General features: G+C 36.9%; 1 protein-coding gene across 17 annotated transcripts in view; it reads left to right on the top strand.

Moving 5' to 3' along the window:
* The window catches only part of MIER1 (MIER1 transcriptional regulator), a 56,371-nt gene that overhangs the window by 2,399 nt on the left and 39,626 nt on the right, over nt 1–14,346 (top strand). For 4 of the 17 annotated variants that reach the window (XM_038537180.1, XM_038537185.1, XM_038537178.1 and 1 more), the window contains exon 3: nt 13,331–13,355. In XM_038537180.1, coding sequence (XP_038393108.1) covers nt 13,331–13,355 — 25 coding nt within the window. Of the gene's footprint in view, nt 1–381; nt 539–1,664; nt 1,742–2,986; nt 3,202–4,232; nt 4,327–4,811; nt 4,922–13,330; nt 13,356–13,489; nt 13,527–14,346 lie in introns of those variants that run through there. The other 13 variants (XM_038537176.1, XM_038537179.1, XM_038537181.1 and 10 more) reach the window with 12 other exon arrangements.

Below are 14,346 nucleotides of genomic sequence, written 5' to 3'. Positions count from 1 at the left end.
AGTTAATGTTAGTTTGCCTGAAAATAAGGAAGCCTTTAGGTGGGGAATGGGAGCTCAAGAGGCATTTATTCAGGCTTTGTATAGTGGTTTTTTTGTTTGTTTGTTTTGGGACATTAGCCACAAACCTCACATAAAATTGGAATTAACCACACTTTTTAGTTTAACTTTAAAATATTTTATTATCCAATTCTAACAATTACCATTTTAGACATCATATTAATAAATACTATATAAACGGTAATGATTTTAAACAGCTCATAGGTATTGGTGTATTTTTTCATACCTTTAACTCTGTTATGTCTTATTTTTAGGTCTTCTAGTATCGGTAGGCATTAAAGATTTATATTTTGTTAACCTAAGTATAAATATTGATTGTTTGCACTTAAATACAAAGAAGACATCTGTTGAATTAATCCAAAGTGCTGAAAAACTCAGGGAAGTGGATGGAAGTAACAAGGAGATAGATTCTGGTTTAATAAAAAGAAGAATGTTCTAAACGTACAGCTTTTTCTGAAAAGAGCAGCCTCTTCATCAGACAGTAAGTCATTGAAGGTGTTTTAGCATAGGCAGAAAAGCCTGATAGTGGGGACACGTAATGAGGGATTCCTATCTAGACAAGGTAGAAATTGGCTAAAAGACCTCTAAGGTCCCATCCAACACTAAGATGGTGTGTGGCTCATGAATGTTAATTTTCATATATTTGATACTGAGGAGGTAAGCAAGAGTTTTTGAGAAAAACTTTACTTTCTTTAAAGTGGTTAAATTTTGAAGGATAAGTATATCATGAGAATAAAATGGGAATAAAACCATACTGAATTCATTAGTAGTATGTTACTAATGACTTAACAATATTGGATTTCTAACTTTATATATTTTTAGAATATCTAAGCCTAAAAAAAGGACTGAACCCACATTTACTAAAAAGGGAGGAGAAAAACATAGAGGGAATTTTTCCTCTAAGTGATGCCACTTAAAATTAATAAAAATGATTCACAATATTAATAAACTTAAAAGTCATTTATCGGTAAGAAGGATTCCCTTCAAATAAGTCCCAGATCCGATTTTCCTGACAATTTCAGAATTCATTCTATAGCCTAAGGGGCCATGATCCCCAGCTTTTTAATCATAATTGGGATTTTTTTTGTTGAGGTTTAACTTAATCAAAGAGTAAACGGGCTTAAGCAAGCAAGTTATTCCTGTACCTTGCATTTTGACAATACTTTTTAATTTCTGTGAACTAAATTTCATATATTAGTTTAAATGGAAAATCCTCCTTTATCCCATGTTATTTTAAAGCCTGAGTTTCTACCTCTAGGCCCCTTATTCTGTCTTTACCCACCCCAGGTCTATGCACATCAATTGTTCTTTGTCTTCAGCTGTTTTCCATCAAACATCTCAAAGTGAAAACTATTTAAACAGAAACTGACTTTTCAGAAACTGTTTTTTGAGTCCAAAGGACTAAGGTAATTCAGTAGGGTAACTCTATGTACCTGTGCTAAAATATTTATTCTCCCCCCAAGGAATCCTGAAAAACACTTTTATAAAAGTATTCTAAAAAAAATAAAATGAAAATACTGTACAGTACAGTTAATGGTAAAAATTGTTTGTAGATTTGGGAACCTTAAAAGTTTTCCTTTCTCTTCTTTCCCTTGCTTTTCTTTCAGTAGAAAATGTGCATCAGATGTTTATGTTTAATTGGTTTACAGACTGTCTGTGGACTCTTTTCCTGTCAAATTACCAGGTAATGTCCTTTCACTTAGCAGCTACTTCATATACCTGTAAATGCACAAGTTATTCATGCACAAATTATTATCGGACATAAGAATTTCAAGTTAATGTTGAATCTTTGGAAAAAGGAAACTGCTTAATAGAGTGTAGAATTTTAAGGGAATACAAATAATTTAAGAAAACAGCCCATATTGCATTGTAAGTTGAGTATTAAAGAAAAATTGTAAGTGTGCACATTTATGCAGTATATGGTGGTGCTGGCATCACATTATTTGGAAGGAATGACTTTTTATATTTGGTTGATTTGGGTAATCATTTTTGAAATTGCATTAAGAACCCTTGAACATTTAGGGGAAAACAATCTTTTTGAAATTAAGATTTTTAAACTCCTGGTTGAGTAAAATATGTTAGTGCATGTTTTAATATCACCTTTGCATTAGCCAGTATCTGCCTTAGTAGTGGAAGGGAAACATGTTTGTTATTTTGCAATCATTGGCGGTGCAGTCATGAGAGTTGGCGTTGAAGGCCAATTGGCAGTTCTAGGCCAAAATTTTAAAATAGACTTTCAAATTGCTGGCATTTCAGGCATTGCAAATAAGCAGGTTTTCCCTAAATGCAGTCAAGTCAGAGATCCATCAAAGAGCAGCTTTTCAGTATCTCGCATGTAGAAAATTTCTCCAATTGTGCAAAATCCAAACGTTGCACAATCATGTTGCTCCTGGCATCTCAGGAAGTGTGTGAGGGGAAAAGAAAAAAGCCAATGAGATGTGAGGACAGCAGACTACCTGTATCCACAGTCCCTTTCCTTAATCTCTCTGCTCTGACCTCTAGGATTTGGGGATGTGGGATTTTACATTTCCTGTCAGGAATCAACTGAGAGAAATACTTGTCCAGAGACAGCCGCTTTCAAAGCGCTCTACTTTGCGCCCTTGCCCTTGTTGCATCACAGCGACATCCGTTTTCCAGCAAATGCACTTCAAAAAAGGCCTACATGGAGAACACGACGTATCTTTTCCGCTGCGCTGTGAAGGCTGAACGCGGCTTTTTTCGGCACTCTTCCTTGCCCTCTCTGGTCCCTTCGGGCCCTCTCCTTCAGCGGGCGTCGCGGATCGGCTGGGGCGGGGGAGGCGCGTCGCGCGGAGATGCCCACCTCCCCCCAACACCCACCTTGGCTCCGCCCCCTCCGCGCTCCTCCCAGGGAAGGCTGCTGCCGCGGGGCCGCGCGCGCGCGCCGGCCTTTTCCCTCCGGTCCTGCTCAGCCCCGGCGCCGCGAGGGGGCGGAGTGGGGTGTGGTGGGCGCGCTCGGGCGGCTCCTGCGCGTTCCCGCCGAAGCAGCGGCGGCGGGAGCGGCCGAGGCGGCGGCGGCGGCGGCGGCTGGAGTCCTGTAGCCGAGTCTCACATCCGGGTTCTGGCCGTGACCCAGCTGCGGCCGCCGCGGAGATGTGACCCGTCAGTACGGCAAATATGGCGGAGGTAAGGGAGCGAGCTCCCCCTCCCCGTCCCGGAGCCGGGCGCCCCCGGGCCCTGGCCGGGGAGGAGTGGAGTGGGCCTGGCTAGGAGAGGCCCAGCCCTGCTGGCGCCACTGCCCACCTGTTGTCCGGAACAGGCCGCGCTTTTGGGCGGGAGCTTTCCCTGCAACTTAGTTGGGATGGGTCCGGGGGCAGGAGGAGGCGGAGGCGCAGTTGGACTTCGGGGGCAGTTTGAAGGGTCGAGCGCTGCGTGGTAGTGCGTGCCGAGGGGGGTGAGGGGGTGACGGGCTGAGGGGGTGAGGGGGTGAGGGGGTGGGCGCCCGCCGGGCAGGGGCGTCGGTGGCGCAACTTCGCCGGCCGGTGCGAGGGGCCGAGAGGAGCCGCTGCTTCCTCTTCTGGCGAAGTTTCTTCCCTCCCTCCCCGAGATGCTGTTGCGCCCTTCCGCGTCACCCCCACCCCTTTGCTGCTGACATCCAGTCCGTGTGAATGGGGAAAACGTACGGCAGAATGGCCTTTAGCTCTCCTCCTCCCGACGGTGCTGAGATGAGCGTGGAGAGCTAAACCTGGCCTCCCGCGGGCCGGCCGTTCGGGCTGGGGGACTCCCCGGTACCCCCGGAACCCCCGGAACCCCCGGCACAGTTCATTCCTCCTCAGGGTCGGACCTCTTTTTCTCTCTTCCCATTTCAGAAGAGTTGCTTTCTACCTTTCCCTCTTCACTTTCCCCATATTCCCCCCCACCGCCCCTTGAATATTAAGGCTACCTATTATTGTCTTCCTCTTCTCCCCCCCACCCCCCACGGTGGAAGATTTTTTTTTTCCCCCTCTTTTTCCAGTAAACGAGTTACCGAAGCTCCTTTTTCCTCGGTGGTAATTGTTTTATTTTGGGGGGCTTCAAATCTTGGCTTAACTCTTAATGATTCTTTCCAACTTCGTGTTGTGCCACTGGAGATTTAAATTTTGTTTCCGATTTAAATCTTTAAACGTGATTAAAAAAAAAAATACACCATCCCCCCCCCCCCCCGCCCCTTAACCCTCGAAAGAATTCCGTTATTCTTTACCCCCTGGAGTTGAAGGAGTGATATAGTATAGGGGGTTTTAAGTCTACTTCGAGTCAGAGCCTCACTGAACGGTAAGGCATTTCCTTGTATGAATTACTGTTTTCATGGTCTCCGAGACACCCCAAAACAGATTCTGGAATAGGTGATTTTTTTTTAACCACCCAGTCCCCAATTTTTGTGTTCATTGTTTGCTAAATGAAGTCAGTAGTAAGTTAGGGGAGTAATTTTGGTAACACCATAATGCCTCCTTTGTAAACGTTGGGCTACAGAAACGTGTAGATTAAGGAAAAATACTACTTTGGATGCTTTTTCATGTACCTGTTGAATGGAGGGACCTAAAAGTTAGCTGTGTTGTGCAGTTGCTCTTAGGGTGTTCCTTCTGCCTTCCTTATGGAAACTAACTTTATATTAATGTATAGTGGAGTATTTGCTATTAAAGGAGCGGATTTAACTATAGCAGGACTCTTTTCTGCCAGTGATGTTTTTAAAACATTTAATACTTTTCACTTAAAATTAAATTTAGAGCTTAGATTTATTTCCATTTTTTTTCTTTGTGGTTAAAGAATATGTATTTCAAGGCACATAAGCTGGAGAAAACATAGTACTGTGTGTTTCACTAAAATATCACTGGATTCATTCCACTGGGCTGAAACAATTTTAGTCCTGGTAAGATTTTTAAGTGTTTCTTTTTTCATATGTAAGGAAGGGGTGGGGGAGGGCTTGTAGTGGCTGAATTTACCTACATTTTGTCAAATAGTCTTCAGTGAATGCCCATTAGATAAGCAGGGGTGTGCTGTAATAGGCGATATGGTTTCTTCCCTGGTAGTGCCACTCACGGTGGTTTGAACTCTAAATTCTGTAGTCATATTTTAAGGCAAGCTATTATTGAAGAAACATAACAGTGTTTGAAAATACAGTAAAATTTAAGAAACGTCACCCATAAATTTTAACTGCCTACCACACTGAAAACATGTAAATAGAAGTATATTAATATTTCCTGTTTATTAGGAGCAAAGATGGTTGCATTAATGTAAGAGAGGAAAAGCAATACTTTGAGTCACTAGTCATTTCCTAATATTTTCAAGAGTATGTTTTAGTTTTCTTAAAGATTGCATCACTTGGAGAATGGAACTTTTCATGTTCAGTAGGAACACATGGATGGTTCAATTTCAAGAAGAGAAAACCTGAACTTGGTTTTTGGTGCATTTATTTAGTGACCAGAAATCTTTTAAAAAATTTCTTTTATAACTCTTAAGTTGCTTGTAGATGGTTTTATTTTTAGTGAATTTGAAGGAACCTCCATCTGTGTCCTGCAAAAAATCTAAAACAAGTGAAAGAGTGAAAAGTAAAATTAATTTGTGTTTTTCTGATCTCAATATTTTAGTAATTAGAATGATTTTAGAGCTTAGTCATTTTAAAAAAATTAGGTGTAGAAATGCTTGGTGTATAGAGGGCTTTTACTTGCTTTTGTGTGAACTCTCAGGAGATTCATTCTTTATGACAATATAAAGCATGTGGTAAAATCAAATGTACTGTTGTACTTTTGGTTAAGTAGACTTGAGCATTGAAGTTAACTGATAACATAACAGAAAATACACAGCAACAATATACATTTATTTGATAAATCTGAGGGGAAAACAGGTTATTGAAGAAGTACGTCTCTAGAGAAAAATGTAGATATTATGCTTCTGGGCCTTTTTTTTTTTTTTTTTTTAATTTTTAGTTCTTACACAGGAGAATGACCCTGACCTTGTTTTTCCAGAGAGATGTTTAATGTTTTTTTTTTTTTTTGTTTAATGTTTTAATACAAATTATTTAGATGTGAGTTGAATATACTGATTTTTCATACTTGATCTGATCATCTTAGGCAGTCCATAGTAGGAAGTATGTATTTAACGGTTCCTCAAATTGTGGTAACATTAAAAACATATTAAATGTGCTTGGAAGGAATGGCACATTCTCCCTTTCTTAATAGTTTTTGATAGTATTTCTCATTAATTATCCCTTAAAATGATTTATCAATCTTCTAAAAGGAGCTTCTCCTAGTCACAGTTAAAGGAAGGAAATTACAGAGAGTTGCAGCTTTACAAAGGCAATGAGAAAGAAAGCATAAGAGGAAGAAATCGTTGATCCTTTGGGTTTTATAAGGAATGTGGTTGTAGGGACCTTTGGGAATGAACAATTTGTCTGTTATTTCAGAGTTTGTAAACACATGAGGGACTTTTTTTTCTCCAGGAAAAAAAAAAAAAGCCACAACATAGTGCAAGACCTGTCTTTTCACCTAGGCCATATTGTTATATAAAGAGAAGAAAATTTAATGAACTTGCTTTTCTGTATTTTTAAGTACTTAAAAGAATTCCAAAAGTGATATACATAATGTGTGCTATCACATCTATTTGTTTGCTTCTCTTGAAAATAGACTGCTTGCTTAGTGGTTTTTTTAGTGTATTTGGATTTTGTTTTTTAAGGAAATGGATTCATCTTGATTGCTGTTCTCGACAGTGTTAATTTCAATTCTAAACAAAACTTGTTTCACTGCGATGGATTTAGGCTTTAAATAATTCTCTGTAGTGGTAATGAATTTTTTAAAAAAATATTTGTCCTTTAGTGTATTTAGGATTTATCCAGAGTAATTAAGAACGCCAATGTATGAGAGTCTAATAAAGTTTAATTTGGAAGGGGTAATGAAGTACTTAATAAGGTAGGAAAGGTTAGTTGGAGGAAGTATAAAAGTGGATTAATATTAGAGAATTTTTGTACAGAGACAGTTTCTCAAATCAGAAATAAAACACTGCTATTGAAGCAAGAAACTGATTAATAAAAGTAGGTAAAGAATCACCTATATAGAAATTTCTTGATACTAGCTTGAGTCCCTGTGTATTTCAAAAGGTTTGCAAATGGTTTCAAAATTCATTACAGTGATTAAACTGTTCAAGTACCAGTCATCACTTGGGACCCATTCTGTTTGACTTACTCTATGGATTATAAGAATGACTTAAAATTATGTTTGTATAGATAGGAAATTCATAAAGTAGCACCCTCCAGAAAGCTTTTTGCAAGTTGAGATAATCTTTTTTCCAAAACTCTTAGATTAAAAAAAATTTAGAAGATGCTATTAAACATATCCCATTCCTTTAGCTAAGTATTCCTTAGTAGTAATATGTCTTTTGAGCAATTCATAATAAAAGTAAAGAACTTAGATCTCAAAGGAAATTGAACTAGAAGAAGTCTAAGTCTTTCTGTCTTAGGGAAAATGAAACTGAGCAGAGTTAATGCAGTTTGTCCTAGGTTGTACAGTTAGGCTGTGGCACAGGTAAGAGTGGGGCCTAGGCTTTTGAATTTCTAGTGCTTAATAATAGCAACTCACCCTCTGAATTACTATTACCATAGTCAATTTGCTAGTTTTAGCACCAAGACTTTATTAATCTTTTTTATACTCTAGAATTCCTCAGGGGAAAGTTAAGTGACTTAGTTTTGTTTGGAAGAAGAGAAATGATGAGCACAGTTCCCCTGTCTTCACCTGGAGGAGGGCCTCTAACTACTTCCTGGCTTCTATCCCCGTAACTGTAGAATCTTTGGTTTCGTGTCTAAATTTACTACGTTGGTGATGATGATAAAGAAATGATGGTGGAATTGGTTTGAGGGGAGAAATTAGTTCAGACAGTTATGTTCATTGAAAATATGCTTTGGATTGCCTGGAATATAGGAGTCTAATGATTACTTCATGTTTTTACTACCTTAGTGTAATTATTTTTTAATAATGGTAATATGCGAGATTACCATGTTCTAGAAATATACAAAAGAGAAACATTTAGGGGATCCCTAGGTGGCTCAGTGGGTTAGCACCTGCCTTTGGCCCAGGTGTGATCCTGGAGTCCCGGGATCGAGTCCCACATCAGGCTCCCTGCATGGAGCCTGCTTCTCCTTCTGCCTGTGTCTCTGCACCCCCCCCCCCTGTCTCTCATGAATAAATAAAATCTTTAAAAAAATTAAAAAAGAAACATTTGAACAAACCTGAGACATTGAATACTGTTACAACTATTAGCAACTGAATCATGTATGTGGTGAAAGTATAAAAGTTAACAGTTCATTTTTTAATTTGATTTAGCCTGCTCATACTGTGTGTGGCTGTCTAGTGTTATCTAGTCATGTAATTATGTATACACCTAAAAGAAAACTAGGTTATTTTTCTAAATTACACACCTGTTTAAAAAAAGTGCATGTATTAAATTTTTTTAAAACTCTAAAAGTAGAGGAAGAAAATGAAAATAGCTCATAATTCCACAAGATAATCTCCACTGACTTTAAAAGCAAAACAAAACAATGCATCAACATTAACAAGTGGTTTGGAAATTCTAACAGTGTAGAAAGGTATAAAATGAAAAAAGCTTTATTTCCCCTATCTAATTCCTAGAGATAATTTTTTAACGAATTCTTGTGTATATTTTTGAAGAAAAAAATCTTTGTGTATATTCCAGCCCAGTTTACCCTCTCTATACTGTTTTTTTTACTTCCATATGTATGAGTAAATATGTGTATATGTTTTTTTACATTTTTTCCTCATTCACAAACAGATTTTGTCTCATTCCTTTTTTTTTTTTTTTTTTAAGATTTTATTTATTTATTCATGAGAGACACAGAGAAAGAGAGAGAGGCAGAGACACAGAGGGAGTAGCAGGCCCCATGCAGGCAGCCAGTTGTGGGACTTGATCATGGGTCTCCAGGATCACACCCTGGGCTGAAGGCAGACGCCAAACCGCTGAGTCACCCAGGGATCCCCTGTCTCATTCTTTTTAAAGGATTAATAGTGCTTAAATGTTTGGAAGAACTGTATTTCATTTCTAACTAGTTAAATGATAGATTTAAAAATTTTTCCCCAACTTTTTGCAATGAACCACTTTATGATAGTGACATATCTTGGCATGCTTTTTTTAGCCTACCATAGGGTATTTCATATTAGCAAAATGATCATTAGAATGGTTAAGCCATTCTATTTTTATCAATAATGTATGTATTTTTATCAATAATGTATGAGTGCGTTTTAAGTACATTTTAATTTCAAATGAAAAATCTTTACTACTTGCATTTTAGTTTGTACTTTTTCTACAAATAGATACTGTTACAAATGAGTACCTGTTTAACAACTTTAGTTTTATTTTTTTCCCCTCCTTCTGCCTTTCCAATTTACTTTGCCATTAATGGTAGATGTTTCAGGTTTTTCTGGAGAGTATTGTTAGAGATACCAGTTCCTAACAAGACGTAGATGATAGTCTGATGTGACACTTGACAGCTTGCAGTCACATTTTAAACATGGCTTTGAACAAATGAAAACCATTTTAAAAAGAAAAAGAGGGAGTTAGGAGAGAGGTAAAGAGAAACGTTTTTAATATAGTTTTTTCCTTGGAAAATGTAGAAGCATTCAAGTCCTAGACTTTAGTTCCACCTTTACCACCTATCATGAAGTCACTTTATCTTTTTGGGCTGTGAAATCTATAAAATGTCGTAGGCAGGGCAAGTGTTAATTGCCAGGTATATAGTATGATGAAGTAACTTTATGCATTTAAAAAAATATAGTACTATATAAATGTAAGCTGGTTCTTCTGTTCTCTTAAATACCTAAATAAAAAGTGTTCTCATTTCGTAAACTGAAATTTTCTGTATTATGATACTATACTCTTATTTTGAAAGATAATTGTTTTGTCTGTTAGTTGGGTGAAAGTAATGTTTATAGTATAAACCATTTTCAAATGCCAGTTTTCCAGAAGCTGAATTTTTAATTTAACTGAATAGAATTAACTTTCAGGAAACTAACCTGACTCTCACCCTACCCCAAATGAAACAATGGAATTTTATTTTGAGCATAGAATACTAAAATATATGTTTAGCAGCAAACCATCCCTACTTTCCCTCCCCCATGCTAATCTAGGTGTACATCAGTCAGATCACAGTTCTTGAAACATTCCAGCATCTCTGACGTAAAATGATCATTAATGCTATCTTTAAGTAGAGGGTGCTCTGCTTTATGCCAGCTAAACTTACAAATGCAACCAGTCCTCTAAACATTTGGTATCTTAATTAATGGAAAATATTCGGGGCCTTTTTCAGAACTTTAAAGCGATATATAACCTTACCCAATAAAACAACAATCTATGGTTTGAGGCCTTTTACAAACTACAGACACCATTCACAATTCAGTATCTTCATTATTGCCAATATCTAAAATCATTGAAAATGTACCTTTTATTCTTCAGTAGGATAACATTTTAAATCAGAAACCCTTTTTTTTATGAGAAGACTGTTAAATGAATAATTACTGGAGTGCTTAAAAAAAAACTAAATGTTGAAAGAGCCATTTCTTTTAAGCTCCTAATTTGAAAGAAATGCTGGTTTTTCTTGTTTCTGCGTTGCAAATCATTTCAAAAGTTTACTGAAAAGGAAAAACAGCACTGTGAGGCTACTCTGGATGGCAAACCAGATGAAGATAGTCATCGTTTCTGTAGCCTTGGAGAGAGATTGTGCTTAAACTTGGTAAATAAAGCATAATTGCATGACATAAAGGTGGATTAATACTTTAAAATATTGGTTTGCTGTGTAATAATTTGTGTGGTGGTTAAATCCATTTTGAGCTAGACATGTGTAGCTCTGGCCAAAAGATATTAAGCAAGCTGCAAACCCTTTGTGTAGTTACATTACTCTATCACCCTGCTCTCCAGCTTCCTATTAGAGGAATAGAATTTAAAAAGCAGCACTGTTTTGACTCTATTGTGGCACAGTAACTTTTAAGTTCAGGTAGTGGCGTGACGCTTGAAGATATATAATACCGAATATTCTTTTTTTTTTTTTTTTCCGAATATTCTTAATAGTCTTATTAAAATAAGTTGTTTTTATAGTCCTGAGCCATTCTGAGCATTAAAAGGGAAAAGAATAGGGCCCTTGAAAAAGTGTGCTTCAGATCTAGAATGTCATACTTAAGTACAATAGCATAATGTGGACTGTTCAAAATGGAGTTATACTATCTTATAAGAAATTAGTCTTAAAGGACCCCTGGGTGGCTCAGCAGTTGAGCATCTGCCTTTGGCTCAGGGCGTGATCCTGGAGTCCCTGGATTGAGTCCCAAATCGGGCTCCCTGCATGGAGCCTGCTTCTCCCTCTGTGTCTCTCTCTGCCTCTCTCTCTGTGTGTCTCTCATGAATAAATAAATAAAACCTTTAAAAAAAAAAAAAAGAAATTAGTCTGAGAATGCCTAGCCTTTGAAATATTAGGCACTTGTTTTGTTTTTCTTGGCTCTCTGCCTCATTACTTAGCAGAAAGAAGGAAAGTACAGATTTCCTTGACTTATGATAAGGTTATGTCCTGATAAGCCTATCATACGTTGAAAATATCATTAAGTCAAAAATGCATTTAATATACCTAACCTGATGAATAAACAGCTTAGTTTAGGCTAGCTTACCTCAGACATGCTCACAAGACATACATTAGTCTACAGCTGGGTAGAATCCTCTAACACAAAGTGTATTTTATAATAAAATGTTGAATATCTCATGTAGTCTATTGAATACTATATTGAAAGTGAACAACAGAAAAGGTTGTATGGGTACACAATGGTCCTAAGTGTGTTGGTGGTTGTTTACACTCGTGATCGCATGCCTGATTGGGAGCTGCAGCTTGCTGCCACTGCCCTGCATCACAAGATAGTATCATACCACGTATTGCTAGCCCAGGAAAAGATCAAAATTTGAAGTTTGGTTTCTACTGAATGTGTATTGCTTTTGCACTATTGTTAAGTTGAAAAATTGTAAGTTGAGCCATCATTGTTGGGGACTGTCTGTACTAGAATAACCCTATCTCTTTGCTGATGCTTTTAGACTTCCAGAATCTCTGACTTCTCATGGGCATGAAATAGTTCTGAATGAATAGGAAAGATTTTAATTATGAAGTGTGTTATTTGAAGCATGTTTAGTTTTTGTTATTTATAAAAGTTTATGATTGTAGATGACTTGTTTATAGTTGTGAATTAGCTGAAGGTAGATACAAGATAGCCACAAATTGTCAAGTAGCGAAATGAGTTGCTAGCAATTTTATCTTTAAATTTTCTAAATGCTTATAGTTAAATATATGAGAAGTAGAATGCTGCAGTAGAAGCAGCACTATAATTGGGAATGTTTATAATTTTTCCATCAGATAACCTAACCTCTCTAAACGTTAGCTTGAAGGTTACTAATTCTGTGATAGTTTAAAAGTATGTTGTTTTTTAGTAAAGTGTACTATTGTATACTATTTGGTGCTTAATAACGTTTTACTTTTTTCTTCTGCTTTCTTACAATATATCTTTTATTTAAAATGATGTCTTAAAGTGTTTTGGCCTTCCCTCTCCCACACGTTTTAAGCCAGAGACCAGCTTGTATATACATATAAGCAAACCTTGTATGTAATTTCTTCTGTATTGAAAGAAGAAAATATTTTATTTGTTTGTTTTATAAATTTATTTTTTATTGTTCAATTTGCCAACATATAGAATAACACCCAGTGCTCATCCCATCAAGTGCCCCCCTCCCAGTCACCCCCACCCCCTGCCCACCTCCCCTTCCACCACCCCTAGTTCGTTTCCCAGAGTTAGGAGTCTCTTGTGTTCTGTCTCCCTTTCTGATATTTCCCACTCATTTTTTCTCCTTTCCCCTTTATTCCGTTTCACTATTTTTTATATTCCCCAAATGAATGAGACCATATAATGTTTGTCCGAAAGGAGAAAATATTTTAGAATGTTCCAAGATCCAAAATCAGATCTCTTAAACTACCTATTTTATGACCTATATTTGCCTTTAAAATCTGAATCAATTCCTTATTGTTATCTTTGTTTCTAGATTCAGGAGTGTTTGGAATTTTTCTCTATGTTTAAATAAACATAATATCAGAGAAAGGATTATATAGAAGGTTTTAGTTTGACTTGGATAATTCAGACATTAGAGCTTACTGTGGTTTTGGGGGTCATGCTAGCCATTGAATAATTCCTTTAAATTTTGTAAAAAGTCACTACACAAAGATAATTTTTCTTCTTTTCTCCCCCCTTCCCCCCAGCCATCTGTTGAGTCTTCAAGTCCAGGTAAGTATTTTCTATGTTTTCTGTAATTTCTATTTGACTAATGTTTGTCCTATTAGTTATAAAAAGGCTAGAGGAGTTAGACTATTATCTGACTTGCTTTTCTTCTGAATGCTTCTTTTCTCTGGGGAAAAAAGAAATGGATGAAATATTTGACTGCCCATGAAAGTACAGGTGAGGCTGCTGTGAGTTCAACCTCATGACTATTTGTGGGTTCACTTTTTTAATTAATTATTATGTGCATTTCTTAAGGTTTTGTTATTTGATTTCAAGTATATATGAAGTGTATGTTTTCAAAAGGAGTCATTAACTTCTTAGAAATAATTTGTGCAGGAAACTCAAAGTATTTGAGAAAAAAATAAATGCTTTTCGTGAGGGAGGAAAAAAATAGTATAACCAAAACACTCAAAAATTAATATTTAATGTTGTAAACTAAGTAGGTTATGTTTAGTTTTGAGTATCCTCAAGTTGTACCCTCACACCATGTAGGTTTGGAGTTTCATATTCTCTTCCAAATACAGTACAGATTCATTTTTTCTTAACTTAGAGGCTGCAAACATGTGATTTGAATATGTCTGGGTCACAAAAGTTTTTTGTTTGGCCTTTGTTGTGATCTTAAAAATAAGATGATTTTATATAAAATCTGAATTTAGGCTTCCCATGATTAGTTAGAGGTTCTGACACAGCATTCTTGCATAGCAACAGTTGGTTGGAGCTAAAAAGCAGTCAGGAAAGAGTCCAGTCTTTGCCTCAGTGTCCTGGGACTTTAAGAGAGAAGACTAACTTCTACAATGGAGTACGTGAATTAAGGAATAATACAGTGAAAAAGTCAGAAAGAGAACTCTCTGAGACATGGTAATATTTTATTTGAATATTTAGGTATGATGTGTTACTGAATTCTCCAGATTATCCAAGCAATCTTTCTGTTGTAAGTTTCAGAGAATGTTTGTAAAAATGCTTAATATGTGCCTTTTTTTTAATGGTTTGAGGTCTT

Source organism: Canis lupus, chromosome 5, assembly GCF_011100685.1.
Source record: "Canis lupus familiaris isolate Mischka breed German Shepherd chromosome 5, alternate assembly UU_Cfam_GSD_1.0, whole genome shotgun sequence".
NCBI classification, from domain to species: Eukaryota; Metazoa; Chordata; class Mammalia; order Carnivora; family Canidae; genus Canis; species Canis lupus.
The sequence above is the reverse complement of the archived record's forward strand: the minus strand, read 5'-3'. Positions and strand labels throughout refer to the sequence as shown.